Source organism: Juglans microcarpa x Juglans regia, chromosome 7S, assembly GCF_004785595.1.
Source record: "Juglans microcarpa x Juglans regia isolate MS1-56 chromosome 7S, Jm3101_v1.0, whole genome shotgun sequence".
Classification (NCBI taxonomy): Eukaryota; Viridiplantae; Streptophyta; class Magnoliopsida; order Fagales; family Juglandaceae; genus Juglans; species Juglans microcarpa x Juglans regia.
Genome location: NC_054607.1, coordinates 5023106 through 5045359, shown reverse-complemented (window position 1 = coordinate 5045359; position 22254 = coordinate 5023106). Strand labels below are relative to the sequence as shown.

At 36.3% G+C, this 22254-nt stretch overlaps 3 protein-coding genes and 2 long non-coding RNA genes across 7 annotated transcripts; 4 read left to right on the top strand and 1 right to left on the bottom strand.

Moving 5' to 3' along the window:
• The first annotated feature begins 459 nt into the window (after positions 1-459).
• LOC121240473 lies at positions 460-1536 on the top strand. Its single transcript, XR_005935542.1, has 2 exons — positions 460-890; positions 1355-1536. It is a non-coding gene; the product is annotated as an uncharacterized LOC121240473 (long non-coding RNA).
• Positions 1537-3371: 1835 nt separating this feature from the next.
• Positions 3372-11145, top strand: LOC121240404 (DEAD-box ATP-dependent RNA helicase 52A-like). 3 transcript variants are annotated; one of them, XM_041137853.1, is made up of 15 exons: positions 3372-3699; positions 4197-4289; positions 4377-4541; positions 4694-4789; positions 5606-5680; positions 6004-6165; positions 6272-6352; positions 6635-6733; positions 7182-7277; positions 7860-7991; positions 8812-8886; positions 9738-9827; positions 9922-9996; positions 10163-10417; positions 10801-11145. In XM_041137853.1, exons 1-14 carry the CDS (start codon positions 3487-3489, stop codon positions 10337-10339), a joined length of 1629 nt encoding a protein of 542 aa, XP_040993787.1. In that variant the 5' UTR covers positions 3372-3486; the 3' UTR covers positions 10340-10417; positions 10801-11145. The 3 variants fall into 3 exon arrangements, with proteins under 3 accessions (XP_040993787.1, XP_040993788.1, XP_040993789.1); XM_041137854.1 differs by lacking the exon at positions 7860-7991; XM_041137855.1 differs by lacking the exon at positions 10801-11145 and having other exon boundaries at positions 10136-10276.
• A 1431-nt stretch (positions 11146-12576) lies between these two features.
• On the top strand, positions 12577-13428 carry LOC121240474. The gene is made up of 2 exons (XR_005935543.1): positions 12577-12875; positions 12908-13428. It is a non-coding gene; the product is annotated as an uncharacterized LOC121240474 (long non-coding RNA).
• A 2302-nt stretch (positions 13429-15730) lies between these two features.
• LOC121240442 (methylesterase 17-like) lies at positions 15731-17562 on the top strand. The gene is made up of 4 exons (XM_041137897.1): positions 15731-16167; positions 16304-16444; positions 16897-17025; positions 17214-17562. Exons 1-4 carry the CDS (start codon positions 15931-15933, stop codon positions 17502-17504), a joined length of 798 nt encoding a protein of 265 aa, XP_040993831.1. The 5' UTR covers positions 15731-15930; the 3' UTR covers positions 17505-17562.
• Positions 17563-17830: 268 nt separating this feature from the next.
• Positions 17831-22060, bottom strand: LOC121240440 (eukaryotic translation initiation factor 2 subunit beta-like). The gene is made up of 10 exons (XM_041137896.1): positions 21900-22060; positions 21720-21769; positions 21299-21407; positions 21128-21183; positions 20958-21012; positions 20748-20839; positions 19545-19690; positions 18849-18991; positions 18436-18521; positions 17831-18106 (listed from the first exon to the last, which is right to left on the bottom strand). The coding sequence occupies exons 2-10, from the start codon at positions 21762-21764 to the stop codon at positions 18029-18031; spliced, it is 810 nt and encodes a 269-aa protein (XP_040993830.1). The 5' UTR covers positions 21765-21769; positions 21900-22060; the 3' UTR covers positions 17831-18028.
• Between the last annotated feature and the right edge of the window lie 194 nt (positions 22061-22254).

Sequence of the window (22254 nt, the reverse complement as noted above, 5' to 3'; positions counted from 1 at the left end):
AAAAAAAACTTGAAAAGCACTTAAATATAAGACTGTTCATCCGGGCCCGATTTTTTTCTAGCCCGGTTCGGAACCTGGATAACCGGGTCTCGGGTACGGGTTCCGGCCCGGGACATACCCTGGCTGGTACCCGCATGATTAAAACCGGTTTCATCCGGCCCGGGTACCAAATTTTAAATCCGGAACCCGGATTTAAACCCGGTACCTGGATTGTTTTTTAAACCCACGTATCACCCGATGCAAAAGCAAATTCATCACCTTCAGGTCTCGATCTCTCTCTCTCTCTGCAACTTGCGCCACTCTCACTCTCACGCCGAAACCCTAGCCTCCTCTACCTTCATCACCTTCGTTGGTCTATCGTCTCCATCTCTCTCTCTCTCTCTCTCACGTCGTTGTCTTCATCACCTTCGTCGCTCCGTTGTCTCCATGTCTCTCTCTTTTTCTCGAGTCGTCAGGGTCCTATTCCGCCACCAGGTGAGGAAAATTTCGGTATTTTCTGTCATGAGTTTGAGTTTTGGACTGCTAAGTGCTGAAACCCTAGCCTTCCTCTACCGAGTGCCGAAACCCTAATACTCTTAGATCTACTCCTAGATCTAAGATGTAGCTTTGAGTTGTTTTTGCTTTTTTGTTCTAGATCTACTCTTATATCTGATCCCATAATTTGCATTATATTTTCTATTTATTTATTGATATTAGAATCCTTGCTCTGATATCTGGGTTTTTTTTTTTTTTTTTGGGGGGGTTGTTTTTTGGGTTGTTAATCCCCCAGTGACCACGATCTGTCTTGCCGTCGGGCTTTCAGCAAAGATTTTCCCGATTTGCAAGGTGCTCTGTCTGGGTTGCTGCGTAAAGCATTGTCTTCATCCTCGTACTGTCGTCTTCATCCTTAGGTATGTTTTATTCTCTCTGTTTGTTTTGTTCTCTCTTTGTTGATTTTGAGTTTGTTTTTATGAGAATGTTTGAATGTTTGAGGAGTATTTTTATGGGTTAGATCTGTTTGAATGTTTGAGGAATATCTGTTTAGATCTGTTTGAATGTTTAAGGAATATCTGTTTAGATCTGTTTGAATGTTTGAGGAGTATTTTTATGAGTTAGATCTATTCTTGTGAGCTTTGCTTGATGACATTAGTTCTGAATTCTTTCTGGTTATGCGACATTAGCTCTTTGGTTTTTATTATCCTTAATGTAATGCAGAATCCTTCTAGTTTGTCTCCTGTAGCTGCTGTTGAATTTCAAGATCAACTTAGAAAAGTACTTTGAATTTGCATTTAGTATTGTTACAGATGGCATTACAAGTGGAATTTGTCTTAATCCTTGTATATAATCATTGTTCAAAACTTTGTGTGTTTTGCAGGATCTCTCAGTCCTATTACTTGAAGTTGCTATTTGGTGTGGAGATTAAATCATTGATGGATATGTTACTGATTTTGCAATTCATATATTGTAATTTTGTATATTGTAATGTAATGTATAAATAACAAATAATGAAATATGTAATAGATTGCATTGTGATGCATGCATGGATGAATTTATGCATTTGGTATTTAGAACACATTATGCGTTACAACTTAACTTTTTTAAAAAAAATTTTAAAAAAATAAAGGCTTTTGTATAAAAAATAATTTTGGTTTGAAATTTTGTGTTTTGCTAATTGAGCTTAATTTGAACTTTTAGAACACAAATATTAAGCGGTTCATGAACTTGACTTCTTAAAAAAAAAACAGTTAATAAAATAAAGGCTTTTCGAAGAAAAAAAAAATCAAAATCCAAGTATAATTCGGAACCCGAAATTTCGAGCTTTAAAAATCCAGATCCATCCGGGTTCCGACCCGAGTCTGATCCTGATCAATCTAGCCCGGATTGAAATCCGGATGAACATCCTTACTAATTAATAGATGGGTACTAATCCTATCACTACATTTTTCTTTGGGTCGAATTTACCGAGACACTGTACTGACCGCCTGCACAGGGCCAGGGGCCAACCCAAACTGAGGTCTGGAAATAATATAATGATTTTGCTCCTCAATCTCGTAGCCGTGGATTCTAAAAACATAAAACAAAAAAATATTAGAATTATAAAAGAATTATAAAAAAAAAAAAAATTACTTAGGTGCCCAAGTAAAGCTAACAAAAATAAGAAAAAATCCCAAAAATATTTAGGCATGCTGTGTTCTTGACTTTGCAGTAACAGCCTAAAAAGATATGGGAAAGAAAAAAGATGAAAAAAAAAAAAAAACTATTGATTTTCCTTTTAATATCTTTGGACTTTTCTATTATTTCTTTACTTGCTTAATTCTTATATTTAATTTTAATTATTATTCCAGAATTGGTACAACTCGTTTTGTTGTAGTCTTGGTAATTAATATTATTTTGATTATCATATAATAACTAAAAAAGATTTTTTTCACATTATTTTTGAGTTATGAAGATTAGCCATAATTAAAATCCATACTCGGAGTCGTGATTGTGAATATGATAATTAATTATTTACATTCGCTACAAGAGCGTCCAGGGTAATTAACATAATTTATTTTTCATTATTTTTGGATATATCGTTTTTGAGGTTGTCTCGATATATTTTGGATGCACCATATGAGTTAAATCATAAATTTTAAAATATTTTATTACCCTTGAAAAATAATAGACCTATCATTTTTCAAATATAATGCAAGAAACTTGCACAGTCTATAAATACAAATATCTTTTCTCTTACTCCAATATTAACAATATATTTGAATAATGACTTCATCCTTTGAAATTGACGTCCCTTTTCAATGGGACATCCTTTCCCTGTCCATGAAGGTGAAACCTACACTTTGATTCCATGTAGCAACCAAGGTAGGGAGCTATCTTTCTCGTTGCATATTTGGTAACAACCAAAACAAGCACAAACATAATAACGTAGCCATTACAAACAAATCACTATTCATGATAGTTGCATACGCATTCATTTCCATCTCCTCTTTTTTCGACTCAATTATAAACAGTCTGATAGTAGTGCAGAATATCATTCAAATTTTTCCTAATTGATAAATGTTATTTGTATATGAATTTTATTATTCTAATCATACTAATTTAAATGAAATTCTAAGTTGCTTTTATTTAATTTATTAATATCGGAAACTACTTAAAATGTAACGCTTCAATCGCGAGACTTTGAGATGATAAATATATTATATAGTAATATTACCTTTTTAAATCTTTTAACGGAATTCGTTTGCTGGATCAGAAAAAAAGAAGTAGTTAGCCTGTTTTGGGCCACATAGTCGGGCCTTTGCTTAAAGCCAGTTAAGACCAAAACGAATCTGAAGTCCGTCATGGCCCAAGTTCAGAGACAAAGTTCAAATCGGTATATCTCTTGTATTGTTGCTGAGACGTAACTCTCGTGGACATAACCTCACTACCGTAACCTGAAGTCTTCACTCTACCGTCCCCCTCTCTCTCTCTCTCTCTGTGAGAAACCTTCCGTACAGGCAGAGAAGAACGATGTCGTATGTGCCTCCGCACCTCAGGAACTCGGGCTCGACCCCCAGTACCACTGGAACTTCGTCTCTTACCCTAGACGCTGACCGGAGCAAGCTCTCCAAGTCCTCCACTGACTTTCGTCAAAGTTCACGTTCTCTCCGTCTCGCCGTGCCCGAACCCGTTTTCCCTCACTGGAATCCCTCCGAACGTGTTCTACGCATGAAGCCGGAACAGGTTCTCTGTTTTTCTTGCTTCATTTTCCCCGACCTTTTTGGAATTTGGTGCTTCTTCCGTAGGTTTTATAGTGAATTGCTGTTTCTGAGTCTATCTTTTAGCTGGAAACGCTTCGAATCGGCGCTAATTTGTTTAGTGTTTCCCTTTGTAATTCGTTTGGTTTTTTTTTGCAACACTTTTGGCACTTTTTTGGTTGAAGTATAGACAATGTGCATGTTATCAATATACTTTATCATTCTAAAGCGTCGAATTTTAGGTTCATCATTATTAAATATCATATGTCTAATGGCTTCGAAATATAATTGATAAACTGTTTGAAATTTCTTATATTCAACTGATTCGTATTTATTTATATGAATAAATGTATTTTTTCCATTTTTGTGCTGGACATTGCAAGTAATACGATGATACTTCTTTCTTTCTAATCTTTCTTGGTTTTTGAAATGTTCACAAAAGGCTCAAGTTGATTGCTGAAACTGTTTTTATTACATATACAGGTCGAAAACGTCCGTTTGCGGCTCAACGTTGATGTAACTGTCGCTTTGGACTCCTCTCCCGCTCCTGCACCCGTTGAGTCTTTTACGGATATGGTAATATTTGTGTTTTATATCTCATTCCAACCGGTCTAGTTTCTGCACGTGGAGTTTAAGAAACTATATGTGTTTCTATATTTTCAGTGTTTGGATCCTAGCATTATGAAGGATATAGCATTTCATGAATACACCACGCCTACTTCGATTCAGGCTCAGGCCATGCCAGTCGCTCTCAGTGGAAGGGATTTGTTGGGTTGTGCTGAAACAGGAAGTGGCAAAACAGCTGCATTTGCCATTCCGATGATACAGGTCTTAGGTCATGATATTTGATATGCTAATATGATAAATTCCTCATTTATTTTTTGGTCAGGGATTTGGACATTTAGCCTGCTAAGTGGTTGTCTTCTACTTCATGCCTTGTTTTGCAGTTCATTTTTTAATGAATTTTCAATTTAATGCAGCATTGCCTGGCTCAATCTCCGGTTCGCCGTGGTGATGGACCTTTAGCATTGGTACTGGCTCCTACTAGAGAGCTTGCCCAGCAAATAGAAAAAGAGGTGAGATCGCTGTTCTACTACAGAAGATTGATGACAAGGATAAATCTCTGATTATTCCTCCTCTGAGTTTTGCAATTGCTTCTTCTTCTTTTTTTTTTTTTTTCTTTTTTAAATTTCTTAGGTGCATGTCGCTCTTCGTTTTTATCTCTGCTTAAGTAAACCCCTAAGGGTTGGCTCAAGTGGTAAGGGCCTTGGTCTTAGTGGTATGATCCTTCTAGGTCTAAGGTTTGAATTCTCTTGGGTGCTACCAACTTCTAGGGGTATTCGGACTGGAGGAATGTTTTCCTGAATTATTCGAGGTGCACTTGTGGGAAACTCCTTGTCAAGAGTTTGTGCACTGCAGAATTAGTTGGGACTTTGTTCTATGACCCTGGTACCAATAAACAAAAAATCTTTGCTTAAGTAGTCCATAGAAATTTGATGGTTATTGGAGAATTTCTGGGAATTTTAAATTATTTAGTGACAAAGGAACTTTGGATGATACTGCACACTAGTTGGTTGAGTAAAACTTCCCAGATGATTCGTCATGTTTCTAATTATTTCCAAGCATATATGGCATATTGCACCATATTTAATTTACTCTGTTTCTTTGTTTTGAGCCCACTTTTTATTATAGAATAAGAACTGTTTGTACCAATTATTTATATTGTCCAGCATCAAACGTGGGATTATCTTTTTCTATATATCAGCATCAGTGCTACTTTTGAGATTTCTTATTTGATGCTGGAATGCTTTTAGCACACTTTCTACTCCTGCCTTTGTTTGTAGTGTCAATGTGTCATCCTGTTGAGCATCCTTTAATATGATTCTTTACAGGTTAAAGCTTTTAGTAGATCTCTTGACTCACTCAAAACTGCAATAGTTGTGGGAGGAACACACATTAAAGAGCAGGTGACTAACTTTGGCAAAATAATTGTGCTTTCTGCTCTTTAAATTCCTAGCTTTAGTGAGTGACCGGAGATAGTTTTTTTGGTGTTATTGTTCTCAACTCATCTAGTTCCAATAAAAAATAATAAATCAGAACATTTAATGCTTTTGTGTTTGCTAACCATTTTTCTCCTTGTGACCTTGTTCAATGGTAGAATGTATCTCTTAACTTTATCCATTTTCTCATTAGATCTGTTTCATTATGTTCTCCTATATGATCATTGGAAAGTACAGGTTGCATTAGCTTACTTTGAATTTTTGTTGGGTTGGCTGTGTTCCTGGAACAGAGGTCTGAGCTAAAGGCAGGAGTGGATATTGTGGTTGCTACTCCTGGAAGGTTTATTGATCATTTACAGCAAGGGAACACTTCCATCTCTAGAGTTTCATTTGTGGTTTTGGATGAAGCTGATAGAATGCTTGATATGGGGTTTGAGCCACAAATTAGGGAGGTATGTAGTGCCTTAGTTCATTGCAAATGCTCTTTTTTTTAAATCCCAAATTTTCGCAAAATATTGTCAAAGAAGACATTTTTACTCCATGTTGTTACTGTTTCAGGTGATGTGTAACCTTCCAGAAAAGCATCAAACTCTGCTGTTTAGTGCAACCATGCCTACAGAGATTGAAGCATTAGCGCAGGTTAGGTCCCCTACTAGTTTTCTACTATTATTGCAGGCATTATGCCTATGATCAGACCCTACTCAGTCACCACTTCAGAACATAAATATGAATGGCATGTTGAAATGATGCTGGTTGAATTTGTATTTTTCCATATCATAGGTCCCAATTTCAATTCTTAAACTTACTCAGGGAACAATAGTTTCTTTTGTACCTAGTTGGCTTTGTTTTTTGTTTTTTTTTGCTTTTCTTGTTTCTACGAGGAACTTTCACACAATAAACCCTTATTTTACCCAATGACAGGAGTACTTAACTAACCCTGTTCAAGTGAAGGTTGGAAAAGTAAGTAGCCCAACAGCAAATGTATCTCAAAAATTGGAGAAGGTTCCTGATAATGAGAAGGTATGATTATTTGGATGCATCAGCCAAAATGTCTTTTTTACCTTTGATGTTCCTTTTTCTTTTCCAATATTTTGGCTGAAAGGGCTCCTATTTTTTTTGTTCTTTTTTTTTTTTTTTTTTTTTTTTTTTGCGGGGGGGGGGGGGGGGGGGTTTATGAAGCTCATGCTCCCTGATAGAATGGAGATTTCCAGACTAAGTTAAGAGTTGAGATATATAGAAGAAAGTGTTGCTAACAATTTTGTTTTTGGGTTTTGTGGTGGGCAGAGGTGGAATGTCTGTGTTCTGCTTGATTTTACTTTCCATGTACCTTTTTTCTTCAACAAGTATATTTTGTATTACTCGCATTACTCTCTTATGTTTGCATCCTTGTTTTCAAACGCATCTGATACTTTCTAGGTAGAGTTTCTTGCTTGACATAATGTGATGACAAAAGTATAATATGTTGTAGATTGATAGGCTTCTAGATTTGCTTGTAGAGGAGGCAACACAAGCTGAAAGATCCGGTCATCCGCTTCCTTTAACTATTGTATTTGTGGAAAGGAAGGTATGCTGAGTTTTTTTTTTAAAACTTTATTTATGTCATTGTTAATGTCATCTTTTAGCATAAGTTACAGTATTTTGCTTTGATGTAGTTGCTTTTAGTTTTCTAGAGCAGACGATACTGCTCTTTTGATGACACATTTGTGTGCATTTTGCCTGCACCACTGATCTGTAGACATATCGAGAAGATTCACACATTTATATCTTGACAAGACTATGCTCAAACCATGCATGTGCCAACTTTTGATTGTCAATTTTGAAAATAACTAGTGTGAGTTCATATCTACTTTCTGGAGCTTGTACCTTGCATTCATGTACTGAATAACCCTTTTATGTGGGTATGTACTCAATAACTTGAAAGAGTTCAAATTGGTACTTAGGAAATTTCTAATCCAAATGATCTCCAACGTAGAAAGACTTATTTGAAGTTTGAGTTTGCATATGGCTATTCGCCTTTAAAATTTCTTTAAGAGATGAAATTTCTCACTTATAAAAAAAAAGGAAAGATGAAATATTTGTCTCATTGCTATGCAAATTGATTTTGTAAGGAAGAAGCTTTGTTATTTAAGTTTGGTTCTCCATGTAGACAAGGTGTGATGAAGTTGCTGAAGCTTTGGTAGCGGAAGGCTTACATGCAGTTGCGCTTCATGGTGGTCGCAGTCAGAGTGAAAGAGAGGCTGCTCTACGTGATTTTAGGAATGGCTCTACAAAAATATTGGTAATTTTTACTACATAGCTTGGGATAATTTCAATGGAAAGTTCAAATAGTTTAATTTTTTTTTACACTTTACAATATCGGCAAACTTCTAGGCTGCATTTGATCTCCCATCAAATTTTTATGGTTCATTCTGCTTCAAGATATGTTGAAATGAGATGGTTTTAAATCATAGTTGTATGCTGTACATCATATGATTTGGAGTCATTAGAGTTTGAACATAGGACCTATATTTGTATTTTTTTTTTTTTTTGATAAGTAACTTGATACCCTTGTAAATTACCGCTTGTCTCAAAAGTTTAAGAAATTGTGAGTAAAACTTAAATATTAGTTTAACAACATCCTTCACTGGACCACTACAACTATGCTTCCTCATGATAATGTACTTGTATCTTTGTATGCTATCCAGAGTATGATTCTACCATTTAGTTTTTTTTGGATGAGTTAATATATACCTATGATGTTTATGAATCTTGAAAAACTGGTATTTATAATTAGTAAATTCAAACAGCTAGAATTACTTGATGTTGTTGGTTCTTGGCACGTACTCTCGATGATTTTTTTACTTACCAAATAAAGAAAATTAATCTTCCATTATCAGTTTTTCTGGGAAGAGAATGACCATTGTTGTTAGCATCTTTGATATATGTCATAAGGTGTGAACAGCTCCAAGAATTGTGTAAAGTAGATGAGTGAACCTTCTATGTCGCGCGATTTTCTTGTCCCCTTCCTTTATATGTCCCACTTTTTACTTGAATACATTTAAGGCCTTCCACATCTTAAATCATTCTTTTATCTGTTGAACTCCTTGAGTTGTCTGTAGGTTGCTACCGATGTTGCATCTCGTGGTTTGGATGTCACAGGAGTTTCTCATGTTATAAATTTGGATCTCCCCAAGGTAATTTTAGCTGCAATTGAAAGTTCTTGATCATTGAGTTTTATCTGAATTCCACAAAAATGCATTGGAAATGGGGTGGGAATGTTTTACACAATCACTGATCCCAATATGAACCCGACACAAAATCAAAGGGTTAGGGTTTATTGTAATCGAGTTTGGATCAAAACAAGTTGACCTTATTAGACACGATTAAGAAATGGGTTAACTTGCAAAACCCGCATTGATCCACATAATAATTTTTTGGTTGGATATATCTTAAGAATTATGTTATGTTTACTAATTAGAGTTATGGATATCGATTATCCAATTTGTTTTTCTGTATATGTATAATTCATATAATTTATGCTTATAAAACATGAAAATTTGTTAATTAGGTTAGATCCAAGATTTGGTCAACTCAACCCGTATAAACAGGTTATGTTCGAGGGAACCTAACGTGATTTGTCCATTAAATGAGTCACGTGGGTCATGCCACTTGTGTCATTTGATATTTGGTCCTTTTGGCAGGGTTGAGGAGTTTGACCCATTTAATTAAATGACTTGTTTTTGGGTTGACCCATATAGTTGTACACTCACGGCTTGCACAACACAAACACAAATTGTCACCTGTACTTGGGTTGAAAATTTGGGAACTATCCTGAGTTTGTAGATTGTCATTCTAGCAACCCACGAAGCCATCAGTAGTGATCTTCTTGAGCATGCAAGAAGCATCTGATGTGAATCTTAACTTGTGGTCTTGGAGCCTTTCTGCTACTGATATGTTAGCATCTCATTAGCCTGGTCTTTTCAGTCATTAATTTCCTTTTGGAATAGCAAACCTGAAGCTTCAGTTATGGCTGCCTCAATTATAGACAATGGAAGATTATGTGCACCGGATTGGAAGGACAGGGCGTGCAGGATCAATGGGCCAAGCAACTTCATTCTTCACTGATCGTGACATGGTATTTCCTAATCCGCCTTTTACTTCCATTTCTGACTACTACTAGGAATGTATGTGTGACGCATATTCTTAACTAATGTGATTACATATTGTAGTTCCTTGTGGCAAACATAAAGAAAGCAATTGCAGATGTGGGATCTGGGAACCCTGTGGCTTATGCAACCGGAAAGGTGGATATTCTTATTACAACTGTCATTGCTTTTAATCTGATGCTCAAAAGTGGCAAGTATTTTTTTTTTATCAGTGCCCAAAAGTGGCCCCCATAAAGAAAGCAATACAAAAATGGTGTTATTTCATGTTTTAATGAAGCTTGGAAGTTCCGCTCTTAACTTATAGGTTGCAAGAAGGAAGGAGAGAGAAGAAGCAGCTGCACAGAAAGAAGCAAGAACTGCCCTGTCCAAACTCTCACTGATGGGACCCACTGCAATAAGCATCGAGGATAAGTATAGGTTCATGATCGCAGAGTCTAACAATAAAGGAGAGGGAGCTGCAGATAGTGCCTGGGATGATTGATGCACAGCCCTTTAGTGCCCGTTTTTCTAAAAATGATTGATAATCCAATGCTTGAGAGGTCCAAAGATTCTTACATTGGTAAGAATTTGAATGTGCATCTTTATGTGTCAAAGACTCGAAGTTGTTTTTTCTGTCTTTTGGTTTAAAACAATTTTTTAAATGTGTTTCGTGTTTGTGTATGATGGGGACTCATAGGAAACTCCTCTTTTTAGATTTGTTTTTGGGTGTTTGTAGAATGTTAAGTCCCACTGAAAGTATGTTTAGGGAAAATTTTGTATGAAAGCGATTTTCTTTTTTGGTCATAGAAAAACGAGGCTAATTAGTAAATGATTTTCTTTCCTTTTGATGTTTAGAATATGTTGGGATTGGCAGTGAAAATTATTATTTTCTATTATCAAAAATAGATATTATTTTCTGTTTAAATCCCAACTCGTACTAACGAAATGCAAATGCATCTGCAGGTTTGTTGCTTCTGAGTTGGGGGATTGAAGTGCAAAATGAGCTAAAGATTAGTTGCTTGTAAAGTGTCTGGGACTCTTTGAGAGTTTTGTTGTTTCTTACATCATGAATGTCATCTTGCATTGGTAGGAATGACGGATGACTTGAAATTTGTCTAATTGAAGTATATTCTGTGGGATACTTGGCATCATGAAGGGTGCCTTTTTACCTTCCCAATATTTTGTCCACGTGGGATTCGCATTTGAATTGATCAGATGAAACTTTTGTAGAAGATCATGTGAAATATGAAGAGTGCATCTTTTTAATGCAAAAAATAAAATAAAATTCTTGAAGTTCAGTTTCTAGAACTGCAAGATGTCAATGCAGCTGCGTGGAAAATGATATGTGCAGGTGCAAAATCTCATCCAATCTCCTCTTCTATGTGTAGAGGGGGAACCAATTTGCAATATTGTCTCAACTGATTATTTTATGGGCTTTTTAGAGGAAAAAAGAAGCATATATTATGGGCAATCCAATAATAATAATATGTTATTTTATAATGCAATTATTACTAAGTAGACATAGAATATTGATATATTATAAATTCTCATAAAAATAATATGTTATTTTATAATGCAATTATTACTAAGTAGACATAGAATATTGATATATTATAAATTCTCATAAAATTTTATAAGATTCTACCAGGATAATTATAAATCATAACAATGACCCTCATTTTACATAGAAAATTATCATATATCTTTAGGACTGGGCATCAGGACATTGCCACTCAGCCCACCCAATTCGGCCCCGCATGGTCGGGGCGAGACCACATCCATAGACGGGGGATAGGACTTGGGTTGGGCCCAAGTCGGCTTGGGAATTACCCCATTTGCCTGGCCCAGCTCACTATATAATTTATATATATGTATGTATATATATAATTAAAAACACAATTTTTCTTTAATAAAACAACATCATAACTTTCCAAGACGTCATTTTTTATTAGGTTTTGTTTTAAAATATCCCCACCCCCTTCGTTGATCTCGCTCTCTTTCTCCCTTTCTCTCTTTCCTTTATATTATCGTTGCCAGTCTCTTCCAACGTCGTTGCCAGTCTCTCAAAACCCTCTCCTTCTCACCATCGTGACTTGCTCCTACTCAATTCAAGTATCTCTCTCTTAGTAGCATGGTAACGAGCCTAGCGGTTGTCATGGGTGAATAACCTTGAGGCCAAATCTCTCCCCCGTCAGCTGAATGGGGGCACTTACCCCACGTGGGATGAGATTGGTGCCCGAGAATAGCGGGCGAGATGGGAGTGCGGGAGCCACCCCTACATATCATAACATTATTTTTTAAAGAAGTGTTACAGATATAAAAATTATATAAAAAATAAACTTAACCTAACATGCCTTAATTTGATTCGTTAAATTTATTTTATAATAAAATTAATTTATTTTATAATAAAATCGAATTGTGCCGATTTATAAATTTATTTAAATTTATAGTCACTGTGCAGGTAAAATATTTATCTTTTGTTTTGTTTCTGGTAAAAGCGCATTTCTTTGTCGTATATATACAGAGAGAGAGAGAGAGAGAGAGAGGTGTTAAAAATAAGGGTTTGAGTTCGATTGAGAAAATTCTGAAACAATGGCTGGTGGAATCGCATCGAGATCGGGAGGCATCTTGAAGTTTCTTAACCCTAAACTTCGGCTCCAGCCTACCGATATCCAGTCTGCCGCCTTGTGGGGTGTTGCCGGCGCCACCTCTGCTCTTTGGCTTGTCCAGGTACCGTATATTCCCCCCCTCTTCCTCCCTTTCTCACACTTATCTAATTTTGTCCTTCTGTGTATCTTCTCTCCCACGATTATTGTTTCCAGGCCATGAAACAAAAATATTCATCGAGGTCTGGTGATCTTGTTTAGTTCAAGATTGCGCCGATTTTACACCTTCCTTAGATTTCTATGTTATTGGATGCGATTTGTACTTTGAATCGAGCCAACAAAAGAATATCGGTACTTTTTTTTTTATAGACTTCTATTCGTATTCTCGATTTCGTTTCTTGTTTCTGGGTTTTTAAACGTTCGGTCTTTCAGGTATGATTTTTTTTATATAAGTAGTCTTTCAGGTACGATATTCTTCATTAATGCCATTCTTTGAATAATTTTAATGCTTCTATTTCAATTGGACGAACTACTTTATGAAAAATCAGCGCCAAATTTAAAATCTTAATTATTACATATAGGTTTATATGAGATATTAGTTTAATTAATGAGCTTGTTAAAGTCGTTTTCTTTCTTTAGATGGTGATGTTATAAGTGTGTTGGGATGCTATGGTGCTGCTTGTGATTGTGTAGAAATGGAAGTGTGATTTACAGTTGTATGAATGTAAAATGAATGAATATGTAAGAAGAATGGAGAAAATGGAATGGATAACTTCACGCAGGGTCTTGTTCGAGGCAGACGCTTCCTCCAGAAAATTAGTTCTCACAAAGATTTGCGATAGTACTGCCCTTGCTCCCCGTTCCCCTTTTACACCCACTAACTTGGAATATTCTTACACGTGTAAAACAATTACTGGAAGGAGCATAACAGAATTCAGAGTATTCTAGAACTAAAATGCAATACAAAATGACAACGTAAAAGACTTAAGGAATTAGACTAAACGACAGCGTTGAGAGCTGCATCCCAAACGGCAGTGTTGCTTGCACCTCTTCTGGATTGGAAACAGCACCGTTCCTCCCTGGTGGAAACGGCATCAATGCGAGATGCCTTATTACCTTGTAACCCAAACACTTCTGCACTTCGATCCTTGTCTTCGAAAGAGTTCCTGAACCTAGCTTCCATGCCCTTCAACTCGTAACCCTAGCATGGGACTGATATTTGAATTAGAGCTTGAGAGTTATGGATCTTATACTTAACTGATTTTGAATAAATATTATACGATGGGGTAACTGGTCTTTTTCCAATTTTTCTTCTCAAATCAGTCTTAGAAAAGTGTCTTTGTATTTCTGCATGATTAAATGATTCTCACAGGCATCGTTTTGATTGGGGTACAGCCTCTTTTTTTTTTTTTTTTTTTTTTGCAGATGAGATGTTGATGAGTTGAGATAAAAGTTGAAAGTTGAATAAAAAATTGTTATAATATTATTTTTTAATATTTTTATTTTTTTTTCGGATTTGAAAATTTTGAATTGTTTATTTTATTTTGTGTGGGAATTTGAAAAAGTTGTAATGATTAGATTAGTTGAGAAGTGTTGTGAAAACAAATGAGGCCGTCAATATTAGCACTATGTCACCAGGGTTTACTTCTAGATCTTTTTATGTTAGACCTTAGTGGCATGCATTTGGCAATTCTAGCCTAATGATTTTCATACATACATATATACATAAGAATGTATGTAAGAGAAACTTGGAAGCGTTGGGGTAACTACAAGTCAGTTAAGAGAGAAATTAGCTGGATCTTGTTCCTCTTATTTCTTAATCCATGTGCGAGGACACTAGTTGTTCTTGATACTTTTAATGGTAATCTTCTCCTATTCTTGTGAGATCATACCTAATCTTTATTTTCCTCTATCAACTCATATCTGCATTGGATCCTCTACAGTTCATATATGCATTGGATAATTTTTACCTTAGTTCTCTTGTTAGTTTATAATCACATTTTATTTTCAGTGGGCTTAATTTTATTGTACTTTGTTTTAATTTCATCCCAAATATGTAACAGCCGTTCAACTGGTTGAAGAAGACATTTCTGGAGAAACCTGAGGATGAAGGGCAGTGATTTTGGTGCAGAATCTTACTGGAACTTTGTATGGTAATTCTTCTGAGTTAGGCGAGCGAACGGGGTAGATTCCGTATGAATAATGTTTTAGTTTCTGTTGCTTGTTTGTAGCTTTCTCTGGGGCCTGCAGCACAGTAACTTGTTTATGACGATTTTCTTTCACATAATTTGATGAAGTTCTGTTGACAGACATGTTTGAGCTGGGCCATTATCTTTCACATCTCAATGCTTTGGTGGTCTTTATTATTTGTTGACTTCTTTTTGTTGTGAAACTCAAGTCTGAACTGGATAGTTGAGTTCAGGCAATCCCTTGTTTACCATTGAACATTTTTTTTTTCTTTATTTTCTTTGGTCGAGACCATAGCACATTTTTCCAACTCAACATCAATTCATTCAGAGCAAACTTAAGGCTGAAGATTATTCACTCGGGCCCTCACTCCCAACCGTTCCTTAGTAGAACTGCATAATTGTTGACCGAGAAATCATGAGATCCTGGCTCAGAATTTATCAATATGTACTACCCATCTACTTTCTGGTAAAACATCAGAGCTGTTTCCACCAGAGCCATGGAAGAAATCAAAATCAGCTGGCTTGCTACGATGACCCCAACCTAATCAGGAGTAGAGGGCAGTTCCAACTCAATCAAGACCACCTGTTCCTTATTTTTTTTGTAAGTAGTTCTGATTCTCACAAGGACAATAGGGGTGAATTGGATATGGTTTGAATGAAACAGGGATTTTTCACTTAGAGAAAATTATAAAAGCAAAGTGTGGGGAGGGGGGACGGTGTTCATCGGAATTTCACTTCTTGCCAAAAGAACTAGTCATTAGCTAAGTTGGTAGAAATTGGGGGAGATGATCTGAATAAACCTGGATTCCAATATTCAAAGAAATCAACATGTTACTCGGCTATAAATAATTTTGACTCATGAATACTATTGTATAAAAAGATCGTGGAGGACAAATTCACATGAATTTGTATTATACTTTAATATTTATTTTACAATAAAAGTAGTTTTATAATTTTACGTATCATATTAAATCACGTCAGCTTGTAGATTTATTGTTATAGAATATTTTTTTAACTAAAACAAAAACATTTCTTACCATGTAATTCTATTTTCATAATGAGTCAAACCACAATTGGTGTGATACACTACCAACCTTGTTGGGTCCCATACAGATCTTATCAGTACACAGAGAGAGAACTATAAGAAGAAAGACGACAAGATGAAAACGTGAATCCAATTCAGTCTCCAATTGGATGGTGGAAAGCCTTTGTTTGACACCACGGACGAACTCTTGCAATTAATAATTTAATACCTTAAATTCACTTATCATAGGAGAAAGAAAAAGAAACCCGAAAAGATGAGCGAAACAGCACCTAATCGGGGGCTGCACTTCGTTCTAGTGCACGGCCTAGGCCATGGAGCCTGGTGCTGGTACAAGGTCCGGTCTCTCATGGAGACATCGGGCAACCGGGTTACTTGCCTCGATCTTAAAGGTGCCGGTATTCATCCTTCTCATGCCAATACTGTTCTCACTCTGCACGACTATGATCAGCCGCTTGCTGATTTTTTATCCAAATTGCCCCAAGATGAAAAGGTACGTACATAGATACGCTCCTGATTTTGCAAATGAACCGTCTCTTCTTTATATCTATATATATATATATATATATATATATATATATATATAAATAGATTCATTTAATGGGGGGATGTTTGTTTATTGCCTGCAGGTGATATTGGTGGGACATAGTTCAGGAGGTTTGAGCCTGACGGACGCAATTCACAGGTTCGCTCCCAAAATTCATATGGCCATCTACGTCGCAGCCTGCATGTTACAGCATGGTCTCTCTACGGATCAAGATATCAAAGATGTGACTTTTCTTCCTTCTTCTTCTTCTTCTTTATCTTTTATGTTATTCCCTATGTCGAAGTTCCTCGTGCTTCCCCTTGTAGACATGCATATATTTGAGACATGGCGACAGGTATATGCAGCAGGGAGCATATGGCTCGATTTCCAACTCTTTGCCCCTAGTCTTGGTTGTTCTTGGAAGCTAGAAAGATTTAACGACACTAAGCATGCCACAAACAGAGGGTTTTATTGAAAAAAAGAACTAAAAATTCAATGAGAGAAATGATAAAATTCATAACTCGAGGACCCAAAAAATGTGTAAAAAACCTTTTAGTACTTAACCCTAATTTCTAGATATTGAAGAATTGGATACAATATTAAGATGGGTTAATATAGATATGCAACCTTGATATGAATAGTTCTTTAATTAGTGGTGATGATGTTCATATTCCATGAATGCACATAAATTTGCAGGGTCGTCCAGATTTACCAAATTATGTTTATGAAAAAGAATACAAGTTAGGCACCAATCAGCCTCCGACTGGTATCATAATGAAGGAGCAATTCCAACGCCAACTTATGTATAATCTGAGCCCTAAAGAGGTGAGCAGTAATTAATTTTTCTCTTTCCCTCCTACGTTGATCATTCATTGTCTTCTTCATTTTAAATTTTATCGCCTTCAATCACATGTTGATATGACACATTTTAAGTGACCGTCTATTTAAATTGTGACATATAAAACCACTTAAAATATATCACATAAACATGACAATATGACCTCCATGATCAGGACGCCATCTTAGCATCAATGCTGCTGCGGCCGGGACCAATGCAAGCAGTAGGAGGAGCTCGTTTTGTAGGTGGACCAGATGTTGATAGAGTGCCGCGCGTATACATCAAGACAATGCAGGATCGAGTTCTGAAGCCAGAACAACAAGATGCTATGATCAAAAGATGGCCTCCATCCAAAGTCTTCGCTTTGGAGAGTGATCACAGCCCCTTTTTCTCCACTCCCTCGGAGCTTGTTGCCTTTCTAGTTGAAGCAACATCTTCCATTAAATGCACTTTGGATTGTGTTTAGCATAATTTCGTAATCAAAAGATAATCAAACATCATTCAAAACAACTTGTTCCTTGTCATTCCCCAAAAGTACTTCCAAAGTACCCGCGCATCTGCTTGGAATGGAAAACCAACCCAAGTTCTCAAACCAAAGGAATTCTTTTTTCTTTCTTTTTCTTTTTGGCAGGATGATCCCTTCAGGCCCCAAATACATATCTTATTTGAACTTCGCCGCATCCCGTTTAAAGACTAAAAGTTGTGCTCAACCATCAACCATGAACTATTCTTTACAATGAAATGAGGTACGAATGTGAGAGAGAGAGAGAGAGAGAGAGAGAATTACCATGCGAAAGGGTTGAAGTCCTCATGAGGTAACTTATATCACCAAACAGTAAAAATAACTCATCTTCCCGTCCCAATTCCCATACAAAAAGATACAATTATTGACTACAACTTAAAATAAAGATTAGTAAACACAAAACTCAACACCCTGACTCACTGGTCACTCAACAAAGTCACCAACTAAAAAAAGGGCAACCGATCAGATCATGCCCCTGCTGTCCTACGGCCAACACGAGCAACAAAACCAGCTTTAATGGGAGCAACAGATCGTCCAGAACCACACTGCAAAGAAAGAAATAAAAATATCAATAACATCACAGCAAAGGATATGGACCCTTTAAAGGACAGCAGTGGCCAATAAGACAGGATAATTGAGAAAGGATAGTCCATGTTCAATCATGTATAAGACAATTTGAGAATGTAGGCAAATATTCAGATAATCACACAGGCCGCCTCATGAGTACTTTGCAGTATAATAATTAATAATTAGAAATAAGATTCTTCTTCACTCCTAGAGAATAGCCATCAGTATAATATTTTTTTTTTTTTTTTTTGGGGGGGGGGGGGGGGAAGAGAGAGAGAGAGAGAGAGAGAATTGTATAAGCAGCTACCTTCTCACATCGAAGAAAGAAGAGACGATTCTCCTTTGAAAGTATAGTGTCTGGACTTTTGCACCCAAGGCATATAACATACTCATCTGAAAAGAGGATTGGCATCAACAAGAATTCAAAACACTATAAAATATAAAAACAACAGATATTGGTTACGTAGCATAAATTAAAAGGATGGCATCTCCTGACACAGACAGCTCCTTCTCCTTCTCAAGACAAGATGAGAGTGTGTGTTCTGTTTTAATTTGTGTACTGAGTGACGGTGTGGATACATAAAGGACAGACTGTTAAATCAGATTTTTTAGATTCATTGCAGTCCATGTACATACCAACTTAGCAAGGCAGCAAGAGTAACAGTTTCCAGTTTCTACCAACTGTTTATAATGGAGAAAAAAACTACAAGAGATGCTTACTGATATATCGACGCAGGATTCCTTCGAAATTCTTGGGAGCAAATCTTCCCTTCACAACTAGTCTTTGCTGCCCATCTAGCGATCCACTTGTCCCCAGTTCAGCCAGCAAAAAAGCCATCACGTGGTCTGGCTGCCGATGCATTCTTTTTTATTTTTTGAAGGAAGACAAAAAGCCAAAGAGTTAAAAGTCAAAGATTTTAAACAAAACGCATTGGGAAACAACAACAGTTCAAAAGAAAATCTTTGTATACATACAAGTCAAAATCCAGTAAGGCAATTATTCGCACTGGAAAAATGAAAGATATTGTAGAAGAGTCAAAGCCAACAATCTCCCCATGCAGCATATTATTAGAGAAAGGTTAAGATGTGTCTGAGGACAGCATATACTGTGTTCTTGGCACAGTAAATAATAATAAAAAATTTCTAAAAAAAATAATTTTCCAGAATGTGGCCTTTATATACACCACACACACAAACATAAATATTAATCAGAAAAAAGGAAAAAGAAGATTGTTAGGAAAATACACAAGGTAAAAATGTAAATGCCATTAACAAGAAACATATCCCTTTTTTATGAGTAACAAGAAGCATATCAGTAAATTCAACAAAATGCAGAAAATATGTAACCACAAATTATTGAGTTCCTAAAATAGGGAGGAATAGTTAATACTTAGAGAAAAAGGAAATCAAACATACGTCTTGCAGAGATCCATGAAATTCACAAAAACAGTTTTCTTTGTGCCCTCACGAAGAACTTGGGGAGGCCTCATAACAGTCCTACGCCTGTCTCCTGCCAGCTCAGGATTATTCTCCCGAAGAATGTTAAACACCCTACCAAGAAGCTGAACACATTCAGAGAAAAAATCGTTCAGTAATGACACGTGATAATAAATGAACATGGACTCAACATCATCTTAAAAATACTGGAGAAAAATTATCCCATTATACATAAGCAGAGACGAATTATAGATTTGCGCAGCCTGCTCAATAGACCCCCTCATCTTCCGATAGACTAATATGATAAAGGTTATGATATGAGACATACAATTTAGATCAACTAAGGGGAGGTTTGGATAGTGAGTTGAGATGAAAGTTGAAAGATAAATAAAATATTGTTAGAATATTATTTTTTGATATTATTGTTGTTTTGAGATTTGAACAAGTTGACTTGTTTATTATATTTTGTGGGAGAATTTGAGAAAGTTGTAATGATGAGTTGAGATGAGTTGGGGGGACTTTTGTATCCAAATCATGCCTAAGTATGCAGCCATGACAAAACTAGTTGTCATAAAAAATGTAAGCACATGCTGCATTCAAGCAAATTATTGTAAGATCCAAAACTGGTGAGGCCTTGCCATTATGGAAGAGCAGAAAATTCCGCGTGGAAGAATGAAAAGAATAGCAGTAAGAGAGTTTTGGCCCCAAGAAGATAAGTTTCAAGCAACAGCAGACAGAATCCAAGTGACAGCAACCAAAAGACAAGAGCAAGCTACTTTGGCGAAATGCAAGAACACGCCACGACAGAACTTAGGCACTAACAAGTTACACCAGTACCAATGACATGAGTGGGATCTAAATTATTCATAAACAAATGTCACATTCATTCTGATGTGCCACCAAAAAAACTGTAAAGATACTGAGCTCCCTTGTACTTTCTTTCTAGGTAACACAAGCTAAACACTTTGACATAAAACCCAGGGATAAACCTTAAAAAAAAAAAAAAAAAAAAAAAAAATGAATGATTCATAGTCATCTCACGAGAACACATGCTCCTATAAGAGGCATCTTTAAACTTAATCAATAAAAAATACACTGGTGAATAAATGTAAAACTTAGAAACTTATAAGGACAAATGCACTTCAAACGAAAGCTCATGTAACATCAAAATAAAAAATATACCTCCTCATATTCATAATCACGATCACTTCCTTCCCAAGGATAACGTGGCTGTAGCACAGTTCCTTCTCCTTCTTCATCCTCACCAGCATGATCTAGAAGGGAAAGGAAATAAAATATATATAGTTCTAATATATATAGTTCTAATAAAATATATATAGTTTTAATACATTAGCATAAGATTATTCAAAGATTGCAAATGCAAAAAATTACCGTCCACATCTTCCCCTGCATCTCCACTCTCATCATTGAACGAACTGGTTTCAACCTACAATCAGACCAAGAGTCGAGATTTACTTTGTGACAACATTTAAAACACGCCCACAAGTATGTATTCACCCAAACGGATACATAGGTTCAATGTAGATATCATGAACACTTACTGCCTTCTTCTTTTTCTTTTTCAAACCAGAGAAAGTACTTTCGAGCCCATCAGAAACTGCAAGCGAGGAAAAGATTAAGCCTCTAGCTAGATTATGCACATAGCGGCATACTTTACCTATATTAAACTAAGGAACAGCACAGAAAAAACAGGATTCATTCAATTTAGATACCTGACAAGTTTTCTGTCTGCTCAGCCAAATTCTCAACAGAATCATCAGCAGGATCCTGAATTATGACCTTCTTCTTCTTCTTCTTTTTAGTAGGATCAAACGGGGTAATCTGCAATACATGGATTCAATCAAGGAAAAAAATAAAACTCAAAACTGTAGTCATGGAGAAACAACTTAGCAGTGAAGTAATTCGCGTCAGTAAACTACCAACCAAACTCGGGACTGTTTTCTTAGGAGGGTTGTAACAGGCACACAATCTTGGGGGTTTCTCCAACATGTCAATAAATGCCACAAGAGGGTTGCCTAAATAAAGTTTATAAAATATGCCTAGGTACATCTAAATCAGTTAAACAGGTTTGTTTCACCAATAGTATCGATCTGCGTTTTAGCAGATTAGTTCGAAAGAAATTCAATAACTCACATCCGCCACTTCCTCCTTCACATCATTGGGAAAATCGTCTGCCATGATTGCTACAAAGCAAGTAAAACTAAATTAGCGGATTAGACACCAATCGTTCCTATGTTGAAAATATCACCAATATCACACCCAGAAAAACACCTAATAATTAGGAAAAAAAAAAAAGTTGTCGTGAGAGGAAACCTTAAGAGAGAAAAGGCAGCGTGGGAGAGAGTTTCCTGCACTCGAACGGAAAACGAACACACTTTTGGCTGAAACTGTTGTAAGTGCTGTTCAGAGCAAATCGCGCTCCTCGTCTGCGTTACTATCTGCAAGAAATCCCGATGCCCTTAAAAGCCCTCGCGATTCTTCGCTATTTATTCCTCAAAAACCTTTCCGGCTTCTTCTCGGAAAACATCTAGTCGGTTCAGCCTAGGCCCACATTTTCGGAATCTGAATTTGGAAATTGGGCTCAAACCCATTTTTTGAAACCCAAATTTTCCCGGGCTTCCCATATGGGTTTTGGACCTGATACCTCAGAAAGCCCTTCTTACTTGAT

What these genes read in the sequence shown, in the direction of transcription:
- LOC121240404 (XM_041137853.1), top strand. Translation starts at nt 3,487, where the DNA reads ATGTCGTATGTGCCTCCGCACCTCAGGAACTCGGGCTCGACCCCCAGT. An exon ending in GAACACACATTAAAGAGCAG is followed by an intron (nt 5,681 to 6,003) that starts GTGACTAACTTT and finishes TTCCTGGAACAG; the next exon opens with AGGTCTGAGCTAAAGGCAGG. An exon ending in AGGTTCCTGATAATGAGAAG is followed by an intron (nt 6,734 to 7,181) that starts GTATGATTATTT and finishes AATATGTTGTAG; the next exon opens with ATTGATAGGCTTCTAGATTT.
- LOC121240442 (XM_041137897.1), top strand. Translation starts at nt 15,931, where the DNA reads ATGAGCGAAACAGCACCTAATCGGGGGCTGCACTTCGTTCTAGTGCAC. An exon ending in CGGATCAAGATATCAAAGAT is followed by an intron (nt 16,445 to 16,896) that starts GTGACTTTTCTT and finishes ATAAATTTGCAG; the next exon opens with GGTCGTCCAGATTTACCAAA. An exon ending in ATAATCTGAGCCCTAAAGAG is followed by an intron (nt 17,026 to 17,213) that starts GTGAGCAGTAAT and finishes CTCCATGATCAG; the next exon opens with GACGCCATCTTAGCATCAAT.
- LOC121240440 (XM_041137896.1), bottom strand. Translation starts at nt 21,764, where the DNA reads ATGGCAGACGATTTTCCCAATGATGTGAAGGAGGAAGTGGCGGAT. An exon ending in TGAAGGAGGAAGTGGCGGAT is followed by an intron (nt 21,408 to 21,719) that starts GTGAGTTATTGA and finishes CATGTATTGCAG; the next exon opens with ATTACCCCGTTTGATCCTAC. An exon ending in GCAGACAGAAAACTTGTCAG is followed by an intron (nt 21,184 to 21,298) that starts GTATCTAAATTG and finishes CCTCGCTTGCAG; the next exon opens with TTTCTGATGGGCTCGAAAGT.